The 23,533-nt window shown below is 39.9% G+C and overlaps 2 protein-coding genes and 1 long non-coding RNA gene across 3 annotated transcripts; 2 read left to right on the top strand and 1 right to left on the bottom strand.

The window, feature by feature from the left end:
• Window positions 1-1,242: 1,242 nt before the first annotated feature.
• Window positions 1,243-5,434, top strand: LOC120436820 (ICOS ligand-like). The gene is made up of 3 exons (XM_039607677.1): window positions 1,243-1,420; window positions 3,311-3,643; window positions 3,882-5,434. Exons 1-3 carry the CDS (start codon window positions 1,342-1,344, stop codon window positions 4,169-4,171), a joined length of 702 nt encoding a protein of 233 aa, XP_039463611.1. The 5' UTR covers window positions 1,243-1,341; the 3' UTR covers window positions 4,172-5,434.
• Window positions 5,435-5,857: 423 nt separating this feature from the next.
• Window positions 5,858-16,616, bottom strand: LOC120437036. The gene is made up of 3 exons (XR_005610775.1): window positions 16,376-16,616; window positions 6,215-6,250; window positions 5,858-6,037 (listed from the first exon to the last, which is right to left on the bottom strand). It is a non-coding gene; the product is annotated as an uncharacterized LOC120437036 (long non-coding RNA).
• A 180-nt stretch (window positions 16,617-16,796) lies between these two features.
• Window positions 16,797-19,649, top strand: LOC120436901 (butyrophilin-like protein 9). Its single transcript, XM_039607733.1, has 3 exons — window positions 16,797-16,892; window positions 18,244-18,579; window positions 18,818-19,649. Exons 1-3 carry the CDS (start codon window positions 16,814-16,816, stop codon window positions 18,946-18,948), a joined length of 546 nt encoding a protein of 181 aa, XP_039463667.1. The 5' UTR covers window positions 16,797-16,813; the 3' UTR covers window positions 18,949-19,649.
• Window positions 19,650-23,533: the final 3,884 nt, after the last annotated feature.

Below are 23,533 nucleotides of genomic sequence, written 5' to 3'. Positions count from 1 at the left end.
GGTTGGTTTAAACTTTCAGCGTTTTTTTCTTTTCAGAGATAAACTTAAAAAAAAACAACAAACAACTCATAAATAAAATTATTCAAGTATAACAGAGCTGTAATGAGGAGCTCGACACTAGAGCCACATGTGTCTAATGAAATATTTTGGTTGAGAGTATGAGCAGGATCAGTCTCGGAAAGTACTTGGCATGGCAGTATTTACATGGTGCTAATGGGTCCTGTAGTGACTGATGTGCCAAAACACCAACAGAGCATTCTGGGATTTGTAGTATTAGGCTGCAGGCCAAATTTGGCCAGAGTTTGACACCTATGTCTTAAAATAACAAGCATGTCTGGTCACACATGAGACACAGCAACATGTGTTTCAGTGCAACCTGGAACCTGTCAATGCTCTGGTTTCATTGCAGATTTCACCACATGCAGGACAGAGAAATCCCTCCCTTTCACACAAAAAATAGATTGTGTATTGGTTTCATGTTGAAGGTATTCACATAGTGATGCATTTCCAAAGCAAAAACTATAATCCTCACACTAGTACACTGAATCTTTCTGCTTTCAGCTGATATCACTAACAGTGAGTCTCATTTTGTCCTCTGAAAGGCTGAATGTTATTTTTTTCATGAAGATTACTTTCAGCCTGAGTCACAGTGGGATTACTGAACCACAATGGAGGCAAAATGGAAAGTAGAAATTAATAAATGCAATGTTGATAATAGTAATAATAAAACTAATCAACAACAGCAGAATCTCTTTAACATGTGAAGAAGGCAGGGACGGCTTTTTTTTTTTTTACATATTTACAAAGATTTAACTGCATACATTTCATTGTGGTATAAAAACACCAATGCGTTTATTGACTAGTAGTTATTGAAAACGGAGCTCGTGTCTCCACATATTACCCGTTAAGGACTTCCGGGAACCCACTTGAAACACGTGACCGTCTCGTAATCAGCTGACTCATTCAAGAGTTGTTGTGGTCCGTCAGCCAGCTGCGGAAAAGTGCGAAGTTATAACATTGAAAGAACTGAAGTGAAAGCGAGTGTTAACAACAATGAAAAGTGTCCAGTGCGACCACCGTCCCTGATTTTCAGGCCGTCTTTTTTTTTAATCTTTTATAGTTTTTCTCACGCCGCTCGCATTCCGCTGGCCTCCGCTCACCTCCCATTTATGAATGAAGCAAACTTGTCAACCAATCACTTGTGAGCACTACAAACACATAACACTCCCTCTCCCCCTTTTTGTACAGTCATCTGGAGGGAGGGGGAGGTAGACAGTTCTTAGCATCAGTTAGTCATCACTGTAACTTTCTGCAGCCAGAAGAGCAGAACTCGAAGCTTAAATGGATTTTGTCCCACGTTTGTCACTCTGGTGGATTTTCTTTGGATACCTCTGCTTTGCTGCTTCTGGAGCTGAACCGTGTATGTATGACTTTGTGGTTTATGTTTAAGTGCTTGCATCATTTTTAAAAAAAACCCATTTATTTACAATTTTTAAAAATCTGTCGAGTGATTGTTTGCTCTGTGTCTGTGTCAAGAATAACTTTAGGAACGCTGTCATTTCTTTAATACAGCAGAGCTACTATATTAATAAAGTTTAGCCTTTTGAAACCTGGAAAGAAAGCCAGCAAAAATCCAGACTGTAATTTAACAGATTTATCAGTAAATGATTATTAAATTACTGTTTCAATGCTTACTCTCTTAGCTCTGGCCTCGGTAGCGTTTAATGGTCTGAGAACAGGTAAATAAAAAACAGAGCAAATAAACAGAACTGAAACATATTAGTTTGTGTGCAAATTTAATAAACAATAAACAAGTACAGTGTGGTTGTCGTGTTGTAGGATCATGTATTGATGATTATCTCTCTCTCTCTCTCTCTCACACACACACACACACACACACACACACACACACACACACACACACGCACCTTTGAGAAAGTGACTGTAAGGAGTTTTCCTGTAATGCAACTCAGATTGGAATAATGACACTCAGACAGGTTTTACAAATTAACGTGCACGGGAGAGAACTGGACAGGCGCCGTTCCTTCGCTTGACCTCAGTTGCTCTCGTCCGCTCTCCCGTAACACTGCTCTTTTATTGTGGTTACATGAATATGCATAGGTTCATTAACACATGACGTATACCTTGTGTGTGTGTGTGTGTGTGTGTGTGTGTGTGGGGTCGAGATATGACCCCGTGAAGACTCCCAAAGCTGGTGCCAGGAGTCTAGCGGTCCATCTAAACAAAAGGCTCTTAGACTCAAACAGATATACGTGTGTTTGTCATACCATATATCAGCAGGAGAAAATACGACCTCTCCCATGCTCCCAGGATGTGGGTGTGAAAGTCAGAGAGCTCTGGAATGCACACAAAGCTTGCACAACATAACTTCTCTAGTAAAAAAGAGCAAACACATCTAGAAAACCTTAAACAAAATGTACTTCTAAACATAAACATAATAAAATCTTTCAACAGTGACAAAGTTTCCCCTTTTCCTTATGAATGAAGCATCAACCTAAAAACCTAAATACAGCAACACAATAAAATGCACAGTGGGCATTCTGTGCAATTGTGTCAGGTAGTAACAGCACTATTTATTTCTAAAAAGGACGAAACACAACTCCACCCTCTGGCAGCAGTGTGTCAGAGAATCTCAGTGCTTAAAACCTCTCCCTGGTTTTACACAAGGAGATGCTGTATGTGAGAGTGATGCAGAGGAAGCCTTTTCTCCGCCCACAGCACAAACAGAGCTGGCTGAGGTTTGCTAAAACACATTTGGACAAGCCAGCTTCATTCTGGAATAAGGTGCTGTGGACTGATGAAACTAAAATTGAGTTATTTGGGCATAACAAGGGGTGTTATGCATGGAGGAAAAAAGAACACAGCATTCCAAGAAAAACACCTGCTACACAGCTGTGGGGCTGTGTGGCCAGTGCAGGGACTGGGAATCTGGTCAAAGATGAGGGACACATGGATTCCACTCAGTATCAGCAGATTCTGGAGACCAATGTCCAGGAATCAGTGACAAAGCTGAAGCTTCAGCTTTGGATATATGAAATGGAATAAAAAGGAGAAAACAACTTTCTCTTAAATGTCATACAAATGATGCATGCAAAGTGTAAAGGCAGTTTGGACAGTCTATAAATACAGCGTAAGAAAAACACTTCTTAACTTTAGCTTCCTTTAGACCTTTTTACAGCAGTCAGAGACCAATCCCAGAGTGCCAGTCAGATATATCACTCTGCTGCTGAAGTAAACAATTGTAGACTTGACCTTTAACCTCTTTGCTCTGTATTGTTTTCTCTTTCAGACCAGAAAAACATCGCAGCTGATTCTGGGCAGGACGTCATTCTGCCATGTCAAGCTCAAAACTACAACAAAGAAAATTTCCAGTGGAACAGAACTGACTTGGGAGATGAAGAATATGTCTTTTTGCATCGAGACAATCTGTCTGTATTAGAAAATCAACATTCATCTTTTAAGAACCGGGTGGATCTCCAGGACAGACAGATGAAGGATGGAGCTTTGTCTTTGATTCTGAAGAATGTGACGACTAATGACACTGGAACATACGAGTGTGGTGTTTTTATAAATGGAACAAATGACCCCATCAGCATCATCTCCCTGAGTGTTGATCCTCCAGGTGAGTGAGTAGAGTTGAGTGTGTGTGTGATCAGAGGTGAAGCTGCTTCCTGGTTGTTGATGTTTGTTTCTAAAGATGTTGTTGATGAGACTTTGTAGAAAGCAGCTGGTCTGAGTGATGTGATCAGAGTGCAGTAGATAATGTCTGACAGCAGTTTGAAGAGGAAATGGATTCTGTTCTGTTCTTCACTCATCACCTACCTGACAGCTGACACCTCACACCTGTTTCTCACCTGCAGGTCAGACAGGAGGACACACAGAGGATGGAGGGAAGGAGGATGGATCTGTTGGACTGATCGCTGGTCCGTCACTTTCTGCTGTTTGTGGGGTTTTTTCTATCTACAGAAAACAAACAACGAGCCTCCCACTGAGATGCAGCCAGTTTGAAATGTCTGAATTTTCCCAACTAAAGTCTAAAGTCTCCTGCTGCTCCTCAGAGTTCACACTACTTTCAGTAGCCCATCTCTGGTGGCCACACATGGGAGCACAGCTGACACACATGAACCTAACGACAGGACAGGAGACGTGAAACTAAATACACTGACATTGAATACAGACTTTCAAAGTAAAACAGGAAACATGGAGATTAGACATGACATGAACTTAACATAACTGTACAGACATGAAACCAGGGAGACTGAGTACAGGGGAAGATGGCAGAAACGACAACATGACTTGGCAACATAAGACACACAGACATAAACACATGAAGGGCAAGGGAGACTTAATACAAGGGTAATATAAGGACAAATGGGCTAGAATACTTAATGAACCGAAACAAACAATAAACATCAAAATAGACTAAAACTCAAAACACTGGGTCGCACGACCCAGGACCATGACATATAGATTCCCTTATTTAAGTCACAACTCAAAACCTACTTGTTTAAACTGGCTTACTTGCTTCAACACAGATTTTAATTGCTGTCAAATTGTGTTTTTTGTCTTGTTTTTTTATTTTGTTGTTCATTTTGTTTAGGCCCTGAGCCATTTCAAACCTAACTGGTGTAATGTTACATGCTTAGTCATACAGTTAAAAGGAGCTTATTTTCATTTTTTCATGAGTATCTCCTTTGCTGTTACAGAAGTCTGAGCTCATTTGTTTACAGTAAATTTTCATCCTTCTGATTAAAGTGAATTAGACCATCTTTGCTGTAAACCATGTCATGTTCATGGCTCACTGACTTTATCTCTTCAATAACATTTGATCACGTGTATGCAAATCTGCAACTCTAGGAACTTCATAAGCAGCCTTAGAAAGCTGTTAAAACTCAGTAGACCCGAGCTGCGCTGTGTCATTAATGTGCTCCAGTAAAGACTGAAGGCCCTGTTAGGTTTGAGTTTTTTAGTTCAAGCTCAGAGAAACACAGCAACAACTGCCACCTTAAGTCTATGTCAAGTTCCTGCATTGGAAAACTACATAATGGGAAATTACCAGGATCTGCAAGAAACAGGAACTATATCAGTACTGTTAGCTGGATGAGTCATGGCTTATAATTACTGAGGAGTCTGAGGGAGACAGACACACACTGACCACAACAAAATGTAATTAAAGAAACACAAACACATGTAAGTGACAACAAGTCCATGGGTAACTTGGCTGCAGAGTTAGTGTGAGTGAGAACAAACCCCAACATATTACAAACCCAGCAGTTTTCCAGACTGGGATTTTTTTTACTTCCTTATTGGAAACAGGACAACTGTTATATTTGCAAGTGCATCTTATTAGATTCTGTAACAGTTTTAATAGCTTGCAAATCTAGACGAGGGAATAAATGGAATAAAACATGGACATTTGATTCAGTGTGTTCTCATAATTGTGTCTTCATGCTGGAAAAACACTCTCTGATGTTTCACCCTTTCTACTTCAGTGTGAGCAACTAAATGGTAAATGGCCTGTATTTATATAGCGCTTTACTAGTCCCTAAGGACCCCAAAGCGCTTCACATATCCAGTCATTCACACATTCACACACACATTCACACACTGGTAATGGCAAGCTACATTGTAGCCACAGCCACCCTGGGGCGCACTGACAGAGGCAAGGCTGCCGGACACTGGCGCCACCGGGCCCTCTGACCACCACCAGTAGGCAACGGGTGAAGCGTCTTGCCCAAGGACACAACGACCGAGACTGTCCGAGCCGGCAACCTTCCGATTACAAGGCGAACTCCCAACTCTTGAGCCACGATCGCCCCAAAAGATGCAGCTCCACCTTCTCTGGGGAAAACCTGCCATCCTCACTCTAAAGAGCTGCAGCAGATGTTGGGGGTGAGCCTGGGTCTGCTGGAGGTTTCTTCCTGTTAAAAGGGAGTTTTTCTTTCCCACTTTTGCTTAGTGCTTGCTGATAGGGGGTTGTCAAGTGTGGTGTTTTGTCCCAGCATTACTTTGACCTCTGTGTGATCAGAGCAGAAAATTCAGTGTTTAGTCTGAACTCCAGGAATAACAATAGGAAACACCACAGAAAACAATGAAAGACATGCTAAAAAACATTTAAAATAAATATTTTAATTAATTGAATTAATTCCAAGTAATGATCAGGTTTAAACTGTTAGGAAACACATTTACTGACCTTGGTTTGTTGTGTAACGTACCAGAAAGACGAGACCTGAAGAGAAAGATAAAATGTTAGATTAATATTTGTAGTAATGCCAACTGATGATTAGACAACAGACAGTTGTGTTTTTTCTAGTAACAGGAAAAGTGAGGCTTTAAAAACATTCAAAGCATTTGTGCCCAAATTGTATTGAGGCTTTGAAACAATCTGAAATCTATGGAGGACCACAAGAGCCACGCGCATCGAAATAAAAATCTCTGTGCTTTAATAATGAATTGTAGAATAAATTCTGCAATTGTAAATTCATTTTTGAATTCCAATTTAATAAACTGCATTTCAAAATCCTTTTTCCAATTGCACTTTAATAAACTGCATTTTAAAATCCTTTTTTCAGTTGCACTTTAATAAACTGCAGTTCAAAATCCTTTTTCCACTTGCAATTTAATAAACTGCAGTTCAAAATCCTTTTTCCACCTGCAATTTAATAAACTGCAGTTCAAAATCCTTTTTCCACTTGCAATTTAATAAACTGCAGTTCAAAATCCTTTTTCCACTTGCAATTTAATAAACTGCAGGTCAAAATCCTTTTTCCACCTGCAATTTAATAAACTGCAGGTCAAAATCCTTTTTCCACCTGCAATTTAATAAACTGCAGTTCAAAATCCTTTTTCCACTTGCAATTTAATAAACTGCAGTTCAAAATCCATTTCCCTTTCCTGTTCGCTCCGGGATTAGCTGCTGGATTAGCTCCTGGATTAGCTGCTGGATTAGCTCTTCGATTAACAACTCGCTGGAGGCTATTCAAATTAGCCACACCGTGGGATGTAAGGAGCTCTCTGATTGGTTGGTCAGACACAGGCTGTCTGCCAGGCTGGATTTTTTCTAGCTCATAGCTTCTCCCTGCTACGAAGCGTGTGTGCTTGTACAAAGGCCGTTCAGCGTCGGGATTTACACTCGGCTCGACACGGATATCTGAAGAATGAAGGGACCCTGCAGCGAAACGGAGAGCCAACCTCTGACTGAGTGCCTGTCTACACAGTCTGACCACCTGTTGAAGGTAAGGTGCTAACATGGCTAACGCTAGCATCACCGCACGTAGCCCCGTTATTTTAAGGTCATCTTAGCTTATGAAAATTTTATGTCGCAGCTGTACGAGCTAGCTTCGTGTTTTGTAAGCTGCTGTGCTCTTCACAAATAAAGCTGGAAGCAGCTCAGACTGTTAGAACCAGCACTGAGGCCCGTTACATTTATACAGTGTTAGAGCAATGGCTGCAACCTACAGCCTTTAAAATAGCGATTAAAATGCTGACAGTAAACTCGTCAGTCCAGATGTTACCACATTACTCTATGGTACTTGGAGTTAAAAACAACTGAGACAGGCTGATTAAAATAACAGCTGTCAGTTCTCTCATTCCTTATATCAAGACTGGAGATCACACTACTGATTTCAGTTCATATGTGAGTGCACAGATTCATTCTCAGCTGGACATAAATGATGATCAAAGGTTGTATATATGATGAATTCATCAAATCCCAGCCTCTAACACAGTGTGCTGAATCTTAGCTTTGAATGTCCAGTATATTCTAATCAGTGCAATGTAAGCATTCACTGAACCTACAGTATCTACACCTGTGTGGCAAATGTGTGGTAAAGATACAGATAATGAAATTTAATTATTAATACAATATACATCATGAAAAATGAAAGCTGAAATTGATTCAGTTTAGTACTTTTCTCTGTATGCTCTGTGATTATAAATGCCTTAAATTCTGTGATATATACTGTAAATGATTTTCACAGAGGTCTTAAAGTACTTAAATCACTGCTGATAGTCTGGTTGTTTACATTTTCACATGTTTTTGTGTCTGTAGGGCTGTTTGATGACGATTTGGACTCCTCTGGGAGATGAGGACACACCCACATCTGTTCCATACTGCAGCCATTGATGGTGTTACAGCTCTGAGTCAGCTTTGGGCCATCAGATGCACACGCTGGAAAACCAGCACCTGGACTTCATGCAGGAGAGACGGCCTCAGTGATGGACTCTGCATCCTCTAATCTCTTTCTTCTTTAACACACAATTAAAATCACTCCAAAAGAGTGTAAACTTACTGAGGAAGTCTCTAACTTGTACACATTTGTACATTTACTTGTTTTATGAGTTATTTTTAAGAAGAGTAAAGTTATTCACATAAAGTTGTTATTCTTCTGTATTTATTCTTTTGTATCATGTACCACAGTCGTACTGAACTTTACAGACCTGGTGAATTGGAGAAAACAAAGATCACACACACACACACACACACATATATTTTATATATATTGATCACTCATCCAGGTGACTTCTCCAGTGTCACGGATGACTGATGAATGTATCTCCCACTGGAAACCATTGTGTCCAGTTAAAGTCAATCGACTTTTTTTAAGGAGAGTTGTTAGATGCTGTGCTCATGAGGACAATGGGTTTTAACTTGCAGCACAACACAAAGCTGCCATACTGGATCAACGAACAAAACACTTAATTGAGCAGAATTAAGTCAAAATGTAATATCCTCATATGATGACACATCACACATGATCCAGCATTGTTCTAAGAATGCAAACTTTCTTATTGGAAGTTTCCACAGCTGCCAGAAAGGGACAGATTTCTGTCTGGTCTTAATGAGTGGTCGTTGCTCTCTTGTTTTCTCTGGAATTGCTGCACAGAGGATGTAACACCCATGATAAGCACTGAGGTTTGTGTCCTTGTCAGAAATCAGCCATCCTCAGCTTCCAGGTAAGGAAGAGTGGAACCAGAAGATATTCAAATGCATCTCTCCACAGCTGCTGATGAATTCTACAAAAAACAAAGTTTGTTAAAAACATTTGCAGGTGAATCACCACTGATTTATCACTGACATCCATTTACTCAAAAATTACTGACAAGTGGATAACTAGAATATATTATATATATATATATATATATATATATATATATATATATAATTTCAAAATGTCCTGTACAAAATGGAACTGTATATGACAAATGTGGTGTGGTGCTTGTGGAATTTTTTTACAAGGACCCTACAAAACTTTACAGTACTCATGCTGCCAAACTTTTGACAGCTAGGTGAGCAGTAGGGCTGGGTATCGTCACTTATTTCTAGAATCGATTCAATTCCGATTCACAAGGTCCCGAATCGATTCGATCCACGATTCGATTAAATTCGATTTGAATCTAGGAAATTTTGACAGTCAGAAATATAATTCAGATCAGTACATTGACATATTTTTGTATCAATAAAAAGGAAGCTGACACACGCAAGACTTTATCAAAGGTGTGAGCATCACAGCAGATGCCTTTGTGTCAAAGTAGCTGAAGATAAAACAGAAAAACATGAAGGTGGTTTTCCTGGCCTGGGATTTTATAAAAATATTCTGCAGTACATCACAAACGAAAGAAAACCATTAATCAACATATGAACGTTACCTCTGACGTTACAGCGGTTTTATTAGAGACACGGCTAAGCATTTTGCATTTTGCATAATTTTAAAAAGTTTAAATTTGTTCAGTATTGAACAGCAGAAATTAGGTTTTCTTTTTGGAAGAATGTAAAACGAAAAAAAAACAAAAAAAAACAAACAGCGGCCGACAGCGCTGTAAACAACAGTAGAGTTGTGCGTAACAACCAAGTGAATAATGCAGAAAACAGTACACAGAGAGAGAGAGAGAGAGCTGTGCATGAAGTGTGATTTTATCGTGGGTGAAGCAAAACAGTAAAAGTCAGAGGGAATTCATGATGATGTTTACGTGAAGCGTAGTTTGGATCTTCTTTTGCTGCTGGTTCAGTCAATATTGTTTGGAGAGAGATAAAACTAACAGCTTTAGAATCAGCGCAAAAAGGGCGTGAACACAAAGTGCTACCCGCCGAAATATCAGAATCAGGGAGCTGTCGGCTTTCAGCCCCGACCGTGTCCGTGCAGTTGTTGTGCCAGAAAGTGATTGCCGTCCGTGGGAACGCGCGCAGACGCTTAAAGCTGCAGCGCCCGTCGGGTGAGAAAGGCGACATCTCACTGATTCTGATCCGCTGGTCCGCTGCTGTGTTTTACGTCCCTGTGCAGAATCCGTGTACCTGCTCTCATTTACTGTCTTAGCTGTTTGGTTGTTGTTGAAATTTTGTGAGGTTTCACTCGAGATTCTGGCTTTTCTGGCAAAATAAATTTATATTAAAAAAATCGATTCAGGATTTTAATGAATCGATTTCACGTTATCCAAGCCAGGCGATTTTAATCGATGAATCAATTATTAAAACCCACCCCTGGTGTGCAGTTCCTGCTTTAAATGCATTCAAAATCTAAGTGATAAGAGGCCAGAAATGTTTGAACTCGCTTATGAACCTACATCACTGAGGCCGTCTCTCCTGCATGAAGTCCAGGTGCTGGTTTTCCAGTGTGTGCGTCTGATGGCCCAAAGCTGACTCAGAGCTGTAACACCATCAATGGCTGCAGTATGGAACAGATGTGGGTGTGTCCTCATCTCCCAGAGGAGTCCAAATCGTCATCAAACAGCCCTACAGACACAAAAACATGTGAAAATATAAACAACCAGACTATCAGCAGTGATTTAAGTACTTTAAGACCTCTGTGAAAATCATTTACAGTATATATCACAGAATTTAAGGCATTTATAATCACAGAGCATACAGAGAAAAGTACTAAACTGAATCAATTTCAGCTTTCATTTTTCATGATGTATATTGTATTAATAATTAAATTTCATTATCTGTATCTTTACCACACATTTGCCACACAGGTGTAGATACTATAGGTTCGGTGAATGCTTACATTGCACTGATTAGAATATACTGGACATCCAAAGCTAAGATTCAGCACACTGTGTTAGAGGCTGGGATTTGATGAATTCATCATATATACAACCTTTGATCATCATTTATGTCCAGTTGAGAATGAATCTGTGCTCTCACACAGTGTTGCCAACTTAGCGACTTTGTCGCTATATTTAGCGAGTTTTCAGACCCCCTAGCGACTTTTTTTCTTTAAAAAGTCGCTAAAAAGACGTGAAAGCGCCGTGTCGCTTTTACTCTCAACAAGCAGCGGTGCTGTAACACAGTCAGTTCTTCTTTTACTCTTTTACTCTTATGCTGTTTTGTGGATCACAAGGTTTAAAACTACTTATAAACACACACACACACACAAAGTAACTCCACCAGAGTGCCTATTTCGGATCACTTTTGCCAGTCCAAGCCCGGGTAAAGGAGCAGGGTTGGAATTGTGACATTAAAAAAAACAATATTTGCTAAAAGAAATTTAATTTGTAGTTCTAAATAAACTCTAAATACATTTAGGACGTTTTTTACTCACTTTATGTCTCTTCCACGATGTTATTTCTCTCTCCAACAACATAGGTTACAATTATATTAGCATGACCAATTATGCAAATTAGGTGATGACGTCATTTAGCGACTTCTAGCGACTTTTAGGACAACCAATAGCGATTTTCCTTACTGAGGAGTTGGCAACACTGCTCTCACATATTAAATGAACTGAAATCAGTAGTGTGATCTCCAGTCTTGATATAAGGAATGAGAGAACTGACAGCTGTTATTTTAATCAGCCTGTCTCAGTTGTTTTAACTCTAAGTACCATAGAGTAATGTGGTAACATCTGGACTGACGAGTTTACTGTCAGCATTTTAATCGCTATTTTAAAGGCTGTAGGTTGCAGCCATTGCTCTAACACTGTATAAATGTAACGGGCCTCAGTGCTGGTTCTAACAGTCTGAGCTGCTTCCAGCTTTATTTGTGAAGAGCAAAGCAGCTTACAAAACACGAAGCTAGCTCGTACAGCTGCGACATAAAATTTTCATAAGCTAAAATGACCTTAAAATAACGGGGCTACGTGCGGTGATGCTAGCGTTAGCCACGTTAGCACCTTACCTTCAACAGGTGGTCAGACTGTGTAGACAGGCACTCAGTCAGAGGTTGGCTCTCCGTTTCGCTGCAGGGTCCCTTCATTCTTCAGATATCCGTGTCGAGCCGAGTGTAAATCCCGACGCTGAACGGCCTTTTGTACAAGCACACACGCCAGTAGCAGGGAGAAGCTATGAGCTAGAAAAATCCAGCCTGGCAGACAGCCTGTGTCTGACCAACCAATCAGAGAGCTCCTTACATCCCACGGTGTGGCTAATTTGAATAGCCTCCAGCGAGTTGTTAATCGAAAAGCTAATCCAGCAGCTAATCCAGGAGCTAATCCAGCAGCTAATCCCGGAGCGAACAGGAAAGGGAAATGGATTTTGAACTGCAGTTTATTAAATTGCAAGTGGAAAAAGGATTTTGAACTGCAGTTTATTAAATTGCAAGTGGAAAAAGGATTTTGACCTGCAGTTTATTAAATTGCAAGTGGAAAAAGGATTTTGACCTGTAGTTTATTAAATTGCAAGTGGAAAAAGGATTTTGAACTGCAGTTTATTAAATTGCAGGTGGAAAAAGGATTTTGAACTGCAGTTTATTAAATTGCAAGTGGAAAAAGGATTTTGAACTGCAGTTTATTAAAGTGCAACTGAAAAAAGGATTTTAAAATGCAGTTTATTAAAGTGCAATTGGAAAAAGGATTTTGAAATGCAGTTTATTAAATTGGAATTCAAAAATGAATTTACAATTGCAGAATTTATTCTACAATTCATTATTAAAGCACAGAGATTTTTATTTCGATGCGCGTGGCTCTTGTGGTCCTCCATAGAAACCATCTCCACATCGAACGGCTGCACAATTTGACTTTCACCACATCTTAAATGCTGTTCTGTGAAACAGTAACACAGAAGAAACCTGCAAAATTACAAACAAAGCTTTTTATTGTACCAGACTGTCAATGATTATGAACAACACAGGTTTTTAGAGACATTCCTACAATATTGGGACCATTAAAAACGGCGATCCTTGACAATCAGTCGGCTTCATTCTTTGCTTCCAGCCTGAAACCTATCGATGTCTGTAGTTTATTTTTATCATCAGGTTTGCTCTACACAGCAGAAGCCTCAGTGGGAATAAAAAAAGGAAAAGAAAAAACGTCATTGCCATGAAAATTGTTAAGAAGCAGATCACCTGCATATTGTTTATGGCAGCGCAGTATGTGAATATCGGATTATAATGAGGGGAAAAGGTCCCATGTCGCAGCAAATAAAATGCTCTGTTGAAAGAGGAAAAAGTGACTCGAGCTCTCCCAGCAGTCTCAATCTCTCTCTCTCTCTTTCTCGCTTCCTCTCATCTGGCAGTAATCATACAATCAAAAATCCCAAGTTAGTCATAGTTATGTGACCTGAGCGCTTTCAAGCATGATTGGAGTAAGTGTTTAGAAACCTCTCAGGTCGACACAGTGTAGGAAAGTCTGTTTCAAGCTTCCTGTCCCTAGTTTTTTGTTGTTTTATCTCTGTGATCTTGCAAAACAGGAGCAGCAGAGAATTCCTGTTTCTGTTTTGTTAGACTAAAAAAGCTTTTACATCTACACGCTTGCACAAAGTGCTGACTGCAGTATGAATGTTCTAAAATGAATCTCAAAGATTATATTCTGTTCTTTACAGAAAATCCTTAATGTAGTTATTTAAACAGCTATAATACCAGCTGTGATTCATCTATCGAGGATAAGAAGTACTTACAGAGCAGTCTCAGCACAGCTTGTACCTTCATGCTGCACCTCAGTGAAATGACCACCTGTCTTACTCAGTCATAACTACACTTCCTTGTTTCCAGATCAAACTAATGAACATGCATAGACTTCCGGTGGTTTATGGTACGAGTTGTGAAACTGCGATTTAGTGACCGACAGAAAAGAAAATATCCATGAACCTTTCAAACAAGCATTCATACGAGCCCAGGATTTCTTCCTGTTAGTCAAAATGGAGGAGCTCATACAGAGTGAATGTTCATGGTTTGCAGCTGTGTGCTCTGCACTGTGCCACATACCTCATACTAAATCAGTGAGCTGCTTTCTATACAGAACAAGGAGATAAATGTACTTTTAAAATAGTAAATGTTTCTTCCCTGACTTGTAAAAGTCTCAACCACAACAACACTGTGAGTGTACGAGTACCAAAGTGTACATGCTTGACCTACTTCCTGCTTCCTCTGTCTCCCTGACCATAATCGGTAAAAAACTGTAGAAGAAAAACATGTCTCTGGGCAGCTTAACCCTAACAACATGTCATCACACGTGAACTGAATAGTTCTAATATCATATATCATATATGATAATGTGAGTTTCTGCTGTGCTTTCAGAGCACCTACTAATCACAAACACTGCAAGTGATGCTGAAAGGTTTTATTTTCTCTGCTGTCCGACACACCCTGAACTGACATTTATGGGCAAATGCCCACATAGCAAAATTGGTATGGTCTGGATCAGGCCCACACAATGTGTTTACACATGGGCCACATACCGCAAAGAATGACAGCCTTTTGGTGGCCCAGATAAGGTTTGCCAAAGGTGGCTCAGATACAGGCCAGCACAAGGCCAGTTGCAGACACACTGGTGTACCTTTGCTGACCCATGTGTGGATTACCTCTGGCAAACCTGGTCTGGGGCGCCAAGAGGCCATCATTCTTTGTGGTATGTGGGCCATGTGTAAAGTTGTGTGTAACCACGGGCCAGTTGCAAAGACACTGCTGGCCCAGAACAGTTTCAGCTCTGGCCCCAGATGTCAGCCTAATGTGTACCTTAATTAAGCCATGTAATAACAACATGTGCATAATAGTGCAAAAGTAACATGAGAAAACTCTGTTCAGACAGTGAATGGACTGATTCTTATATAGCATTTTTCAACTCTCCCAGATTACTCAAAGTGCTCTATACAACACGGCACATTCACCCAACTACACACTTTCTCTTAACTGAGTGTTTCCTAACTACATTCATACTCACGACATGCAGACTGGGGGAGTGAGGGATTGACCCACTAACTTTTCGATCAGTAGGTGATCTGCTCTACCGCCTGAGCTACAGCCACCCACCGGCAGAACAGTGGAGTAAACCATCACTAGGTTTTGGATAAAGTGTACACTCACAAACCTGTCAAACCTGCATTTGAAACGTTGGCTACCAGAGCAGTATAGTATTGCAACATGGCATTTGGGTCTTCTAACTAAAATAGGAAAATAGCAACATAAATAGTGCATCATTACCAGACCTGGCCCACATCTGGTTGACATACACTCTGCCATGACATCAGTCAGTCAGAAGTGCCAGCTTCATACCAGATCTGGGCCAGACCTGCTTGCTATGTGGTTGGTTTAAACTTTCAGCGTTTTTTTCTTTTCAGAGATAAACTCCCAAAAAAACAACAAACAACTCATAAATAAAATTATTCAAGTATAACAGAGCTGTAATGAGGAGCTCGACACTAGAGCCACATGTGTCTAATGAAATATTTTGGTGGAGAGTATGAGCAGGATCAGTCTCGGAAAGTACTTGGCATGGCAGTATTTACATGGTGCTAATGGGTCCTGTAGTGACTGATGTGCCAAAATACCAACAGAGCATTCTGGGATTTGTAGTATTAAGCTGCAGGCCAAATTTGGCCAGAGTTTGACACCTATGTCTTAAAATAACAAGCATGTCTGGTCACACATGAGACACAAAAACATGTGTTTCAGTGCAACCTGGAACCTGTCAATGCTCTGATTTCATTGCAGATTTCACCACATGCAGGACAGAGAAATTCCTCCCTTTCACACAAAAAATAGATTGTGTATTGGTTTCATGTTGAAGGTATTCACATAGTGATGCATTTCCAAAGCAAAAACTATAATCCTCACACTAGTACAACGAATCTTTCTGCTTTCAGCTGATATCACTAACAGTGAGTCTCATTTTGTCCTCTGAAAGGCTGAATGTTATTTTTTTCATGAAGATTACTTTCAGCCTGAGTCACAGTGGGATTACTGAACCACAATGGAGGCAAAATGGAAAGTAGAAATTAATAAATGCAATGTTGATAATAGTAATAATAAAACTAATCAACAACAGCAGAATCTCTTTAACATGTGAAGAAGGCAGGGACGGCTTTTTTTTTTTTTACATATTTACAAAGATTTAACTGCATACATTTCATTGTGGTATAAAAACACCAATGCGTTTATTGACTAGTAGTTATTGAAAACGGAGCTCGTATCTCCACATATTACCCGTTAAGGACTTCCGGGAACCCACTTGAAACACGTGACCGTCTCGTAATCAGCTGACTCATTCAAGAGTTGTTGTGGTCCGTCAGCCAGCTGCGGAAAAGTGCGAAGTTATAACACTGAAAGACCTGAAGTGAAAGCGAGTGTTAACAACAATGAAAAGTGTCCAGTGCGACCACCGTCCCTGATTTTCAGGCCGTCTTTTTTTTTAATCTTTTATAGTTTTTCTCACGCCGCTCGCATTCCGCTGGCCTCCGCTCACCTCCTATTTATGAATGAAGCAAACTTGTCAACCAATCACTTGTAAGCACCACAAACACGTGACACTGCCCTCCCCCTTTTGTACAGTCATCTGGAGGGAGGGGGAGGTAGACAGTTCTTAGCATCAGTTAGTCATCACTGTAACTTTCTGCAGCCAGAAGAGCAGAACTCGAAGCTTAAATGGATTTTGTTCCACGTTTGTCACTCTGGTGGATTTTCTTTAGACACCTCTGCTTTGCTGCTTCTGGAGCTGAAGCCGGTATGTATGACTTTGTGGTTTATGTTTAAGTGCTTGCATCATTTTTAAAAAAAAAAAAAACCATTTATTTACAATTTTTAAAAATCTGTCAAGTGATTGTTTGCTCTGTGTCGAGAAAAACTTTAGGAACGCTGTCATTTCTTTAATACAGCAGAGCTACTATATTAATAAGGTTTAGCCTATTTGAAACCTGGAAAGAAAGCCAGCAAAAATGCAGACTGTAATTTAACAGATTTATCAGTAAATGATTATTAAATTACTGTTTCAATGCTTACTCTCTTAGCTCTGGCCTCGGTAGCGTTTAATGGTCTGAGAACAGGTAAATAAAAAACAGAGCAAATAAACAGAACTGAAACAATTAGTTTGTGTGCAAATTTAATTTAACAATAAACAAGTACAGTGTGGTTGTCCTGTTGTAGGATCATGTATTGATGATTATCTCTCTCTCTCACACACACACACAGACACACACACACACGCACCTTTGAGAAAGTGACAAAGTTTTGCCTGTTCCTTATGAATGAAGCATCAACCTAAATACAGCAACACAATAAAATGCACAGTGGGCATTCTGTGCAATTGTGCCAGGTAGTAACAGCACTATTTATTTCTAAAAAGGACAAAACACAACTCCACCCTCTGGCAGCAGTGTGTCAGAGTATCTCAGTGCTTAAAACCTCTTTCTCACTTTACACAAGGAGATGCTGTATGCGAGAGTGATGCAGAGGAAGCCTTTTCTCTGCCCACAGCACAAACGGAGCCTGAGGTTTGCTAAAGCAAATTTGGACAAGCCAGCTTCATTCTGGAATAAGGTGCTGTGGACTGATGAAACTAAAATTGAGTTATTTGGGCATAACAAAGGGCGTTACGCATGGAGGAAAAAGAACACAGCATTCCAAGAAAAACACCTGCTACCTACAGTAAAACATTGTGGTGGTTCCATCATGCTGTGGGGCTGTGGCCAGTGCAGGGACTGGGAATCTTGTCAAAGTTGAGGGACACATGGATTCCACTCAGTATCTGCAGATTCTGGAGACCAATGTCCAGGAATCAGTGACAAAGCTGAAGCTGTGCCGGGGCTTCAGCTTTGGATGTATGAAATGGAATAAAAAGGAGAAAACAACCTTCTCTTAAATGTCATACAAATGATGCATAAGGTGTAAAGGCAGTTTGGACAGTCTATAAATACAGCGTAAGAAAAACACTTCTTAACTTTAGCTTCCTTTAGACCTTTTTACAGCAGTCAGAGACCAATCCCAGAGTGACAGTCAGATATATCACTCTGCTGCTGAAGTAAGCAGTTGTACACTTGACCTTTAACCTCTCTGCTCTGTATCATTTTGTCTTTCAGACCAGAAAAACATCACAGCTGAGTCTGGACAGAATGTCACTCTGCCATGTCGAGCTCCAAACTACAACAATCAAACTTTGCAGTGGAACAGAACTGACTTGGGAGATGAAGAATATGTCCTTTTGTATCGAGAGGAACAGTTTGTTCCAGATTACCAGCATCCATCTTTTAAGAACCGGGTGGATCTCCAGGACAGACAGATGAAGGATGGAGACTTGTCTTTGATTCTGAAGAATGTGACGACTAATGACACTGGAACATACGAGTGTGGTGTTTTTATAAATGGAACAAATGACCCCATCTGCAACTTCACACTGAGTGTTGTTGATCCTCCAGGTGAGTGAGTAGAGTTGAGTGTGTGTGTGATCAGAGGTGAAGCTGCTTCCTGGTTGTTGATGTTTGTTTCTAAAGATGTTGTTGATGAGACTTTGTAGAAAGCAGCTGGTCTGAGTGATGTGATCAGAGTGCAGTAGATAATGTCTGACAGCAGTTTGAAGAGGAAATGGATTCTGTTCTGTTCTTCACTCATCACCTACCTGACAGCTGACACCTCACACCTGTTTCTCACCTGCAGGACAGACAGGAGGACACACAGAGGATGGAGGGAAGAAGGATGGATCTTTTGGACTGAAAGTTGGTCTTCCAGTTGGCGTTATTGTTTCTGTTGTTGTTGGTGGTGTTTTTTTTAATCTACAGGAAACTTAAAGCACAGAAGCAGGGTTCATACCAGGTTCCAGCTGAACAGCAGCCTGTTTGAAATGTTAAAATATGATTTTCACAAGTTTTTAAATGTTATTTTTGTTTGGTGCAAAACATCGTCAAACAGTCCAACAGAGAAACAGAGTCAGGATTCAGGATTCGCCTCCTTGAACTGTCTCAGAGGGTTTCCAGCTGATCTGAGTCTCCTGCTGCTGTTCCAGCTTCTCAGAGCAGAGACAGACGAGGACATCCTGGATTTGTTGTTCAGCGTCTTTGTGAACGATTTCATCACGTTGTGTTGAACAATTTTAAAGATGGATTCATTCCAGAAGAAGATTGAACTACTGTCTTACATTTCCTCTTTTTCTTTAGTTTGCTTGAATTTCAGACGTGTCCTGTTTCTACTGTGAGTGTAGCTGTTAGCTCGTGACCTCTGCTCCTGCTGAGCTGAAGCCTCAGACTGTTTCTGTAGTTTAAATAGACGAGACATCTATAATATATATTTGTATATATTAAATTACACAGAGCTTTTATTTATTTCTGTTTATTTATACACTTAAAATTATTCCTGGTACAGATTTTACTGTTTTATGTTATTATTGATGAAAAAATTATTGGGTTTTTGTAAAGATGATTTCTTTTGATAAAAAATATTTTCTGACCTGTATCCCAAAACGTTGGTTCTGTTCATCTGGACGTAGCTTGTAAATGTCCTGTTTATAAGGTTGGGGAAACCTGCAGCCAGCTGAGACTGAAGAAGTCACTTGGATGAGGGACGAAACGTTTCTCCCACTGAAAACATCACGTCCAGATGAACAGAGTCAACTTTCGGAGATTTACTTACCTGGATGATTGAACCTGCATCAAGGCCCTTTCTCACCCGTTGATGCAGTTTTTGTTCTGTAAATAAAGTTTCTTAACCTGGATGTTGTTTCCTGTTGCTTCTTGAGTAAATCTGAAATGAAACAGAATAATCTGAGCTGGAATCAGTCAAAAGTGAGTTTGTGTGAAATCATCTTTGCTTCTGCTTTTAAAGTGAGTCTTTTTTCCAACGACTGCCATGTAGTGGCCTTCAGAGAGAATGCAGGTGTCCATGTTTTATGCTGTGTCTACAATGCATCAGTGTGGTGCCATTAGTATAAGGTGCGATGTAGATTTTGTTACATTGTACCAAAAACACCCACAATCTACACGCTTCAATAGGCAGGTCATGTACTTACATTCATACTGTGCTACAAACCACTCAAAGTGCTTTTATTAACTGCACATTCATAAAGCAGCTTATTCTGGGCACTTCATCTTCATCACTTCATCTCCCTCACATACACGACCAACCTAGAATCTTCCACTCCAGAGTGGCTGAGTGCAAACTCCACACAGAAAAAATAAGCCCAGCAGGATTTGAACCTAGAGCCTTCTTGGTCTGACAGGACAGCAACAACCTGCACCACCTATGACAGAAACTGGATCTGTGCCACCATCTCTCAAGACGCACTCTGACATCTGTATGACCTGTGCTGTTTTCTTTTTCACTCTAGGGAACCTTGGACTTTTGAGTCTTTCTCCTTCATGGGGTTTACCTGTGCAGGTGAGTTTGATATCAAAATCTTATTCATTTCATGCAACAGCTGAGTGCTGTAGGCTGCTCACAGAGAGGACACAGGTCTCCTGTCACCAAACCTCTGCTGTCATGTGACAAAGCAGATGTTAGTTTTTAGATGTACTCACACACGAACAGTTTGGTGCAATTAAGCTGTGAAGACAAGATTTTTCTGTTCATAACTCAGCTGTTACCAGCAGAGGGAGGAGTCGAGGCAACAGCTGATCCAGAGAAATCTTCTCAGGGTGGCAAAATCAAAGTCATTTCTTTACACATATTACAGAATGCAACACCTGCATATGTGTCATATGTATGGTTAAAATACATGAAATATACACATTCTATATGAACAACTTTATTATTTTCTTTAACACTCATAATTAAACATTTCAGTTAAATTAAAAAAAGGTGAAGCTACACAACATGAGGCGGTTCATTTACAAACACAAGTCTAAGTTAAGTTTCACACTCTGCTACACAATACTAACCTGATCTGCTTCTGTTGTTACCTAGACTGTACATGGTATCCACTGGTCTAACATTTCTCTTTAACTTTACTTTTAAAGTTTTCAAACTGTACTTTAACTTCTTTGATATTATTTTTTAGCAAACTATTCTTTTTTATTAACATTCTTTATTAACACAACTGATCTAAAATCACAAAAAAAAACAAAAACATAAAAACCTACTGGGGAAAAGTTATTTTTAACTGTAAAAACCTCAGCTGTGCTTATTGGTGGTGGTGAGTATCGTCCGTGCTGAATTCACATCATCTAGTAGATCTTCTGAGGGTACTTCATGTAGTCTTGGTAACCGGCTACAGTGGATCCAGGTTTCAAGCTCAGTTCCTCTCACACTCAACGATCCTTCTTCTATCGCACTTGGGGCTTTGTACCCAATCTCGGGTGGGGGTAAGGATATCTCCCCCCTGACCTGTCATCCTGGCTCCCCCTTTCCGTAGCATTTGTGTTGTACCTCATCAATCTCTTGCTGTGAGAGCAGTTTCTTCTTTCGAATGTTGGAACACTGAGCTACTAGTTGTTTTACCATCAATGTGGATGTTGGGTATCAAAGACTCCATAGGTCCCTCATCCTATCCATGTACCTCCTTCCAATGAGGTTACTTGTGTAGTAGCCTTCCAACAACACCCTGTTTTCATCTCTTGCCCACCGATGTCTTCTTGTCCAGTAGCCACTTCTCATCAGGGTGTCCTGGTTCAAATTAGTGAGATGCTTGTTTTAGTGTCACACCTACCGGCCAGTGGACACTCTTTCAATGATGAGGATGTACACATCCTGGACAGGGAGGAACGCTGGTTTGAGGAGGGGGCCTAAGGGTACATCTTTAGCCATCTTACAATGCTGTGATTGCAGCCATTCCCCAACTCTCTGTGAATGGTACTCATGGCCATTGATCAGTCGTTGTTGATCAGTGGGTTTTGGTCAGTGGTTGTTGATCAGTGGCCATGGGAATTTGCATATTAATGATGGAGGAACTGAACTCCCAGCCCATTGTTCCTTCCTTCAAATCGACTGCAGTCAGCTGAGACTGAAGAAGTCACTTGGATGAGTGACGAAACGTTCCTCCCACTGAAAACGCTACGTCCAGATGAACAGAATCAACTTTTCGTGATTAATTATAGAAGTTTTTTTTTCAGTACTCACAGACAACAGTTACAGCAGCAAACATCAGGATGTTGCTGCAAACAACAAAATGTCTACAAATAATTTATTACAAATTTGTAATAAGATTTGCTTCAACTTTATTTAGTAGCTGATTTTTGTTTAACCCTTTTTATTCATGGATTTTTAACAATGATTTCCTGAATCTTTCTGTCAAACACTAGTTTAATTTATCTACAGTAGCAGAGAAGCCAAAGACAGTACAAACATGGCTTCTGCTTGGCCCGACTCAAGGAATTAAGCTTAGACTTTGAATTTGAGAGGACCTTTGCGAAAAAACACACAAAAACCAACCATCATTCACTGTAAAGGTCACCCAACAAAACATAATAACAAGATAATGACTTGTGATCATTTGTCACAGTTTTCAGAGTTTAAAGGAATTCTGTAAATCTCACAGTTAGATAGTTAGTTTTAGTTAGATAGTTAGTTTTTTTGTTAATTTATGGTGTAATTTATGTTAGGTCAGTCTGTCCTGTCTCTAGTTAGCTAGTTTAGTGTTTTTCTGTTAATTTATGTTGTAAATTTATGTTGCATGTAGCACCTTGGCCCTGGAGGAACGTTGTTTCGCTTCACTGTGTACAAACTGTATATGGTTGAAGTGACAATAAAGCCAACTTGACTTGACTTGAGTTAAAGCCACATTTATTAACTACTAATCAGTAAAACACTGAGATCAGTCTCTCTGGCCACATATTCAAAAACCCTGCTAAGCACTTTTGCATGGAGGGTGGAAACAATAACTCACAAAAAACACCATTAAAAAAATGAATTCAGATTTTTTTGTGATTTACTAAATCTTTTTTTAATGGCGTTTTAAAAAGGAAATAAGTGAAATGATTCAAAATCAAATTTGGGATCATATTTACTTTGTATTTTTGCAATGAAAATTTCTTTACACCTTCTGTATTTGCACTTCCATAAATGCTGTCAAATAGATGCTGTTTGTTTTCATTTGCAGCACTCCAAGAGGATAAAGATATTCAGCCTCCAGTATAGTTATGAGCTGCAGTCCTTTGGCAGACTGAAGGACTGTCTTTGTCCTCCTGTCTCAAAAATACAAAAGTCACTTTTAAACTAAGAAGCACAAAAATCAGGAAGCACAGAAAAAAGGCAACAAATCTGGACTTTACTGTGTCTGCAGAAGTGAGAGGAGGTACTTTTACCCTCCATGAACCATCTGACTCAATCTGCCTTTCCAAACCTCATCATGGTCGCACTTCTTTGGTGAAGGAGACTCTGACTTCAACAATAAAACTCAGGTATTCCTCCATTTTTAAACATACTAGTACTTTCAAAATAATCTTT

Source organism: Oreochromis aureus, linkage group 3, assembly GCF_013358895.1.
Source record: "Oreochromis aureus strain Israel breed Guangdong linkage group 3, ZZ_aureus, whole genome shotgun sequence".
NCBI lineage: Eukaryota > Metazoa > Chordata > Actinopteri > Cichliformes > Cichlidae > Oreochromis > Oreochromis aureus.
This window is presented reverse-complemented; position numbering and strand designations above follow the sequence as displayed.

What these genes read in the sequence shown, in the direction of transcription:
- LOC120436820 (XM_039607677.1), top strand. Translation starts at nt 1,342, where the DNA reads ATGGATTTTGTCCCACGTTTGTCACTCTGGTGGATTTTCTTTGGATAC. An exon ending in TGCTTCTGGAGCTGAACCGT is followed by an intron (nt 1,421 to 3,310) that starts GTATGTATGACT and finishes TTTCTCTTTCAG; the next exon opens with ACCAGAAAAACATCGCAGCT. An exon ending in CCTGAGTGTTGATCCTCCAG is followed by an intron (nt 3,644 to 3,881) that starts GTGAGTGAGTAG and finishes TCTCACCTGCAG; the next exon opens with GTCAGACAGGAGGACACACA.
- LOC120436901 (XM_039607733.1), top strand. Translation starts at nt 16,814, where the DNA reads ATGGATTTTGTTCCACGTTTGTCACTCTGGTGGATTTTCTTTAGACAC. An exon ending in TGCTTCTGGAGCTGAAGCCG is followed by an intron (nt 16,893 to 18,243) that starts GTATGTATGACT and finishes TTTGTCTTTCAG; the next exon opens with ACCAGAAAAACATCACAGCT. An exon ending in GAGTGTTGTTGATCCTCCAG is followed by an intron (nt 18,580 to 18,817) that starts GTGAGTGAGTAG and finishes TCTCACCTGCAG; the next exon opens with GACAGACAGGAGGACACACA.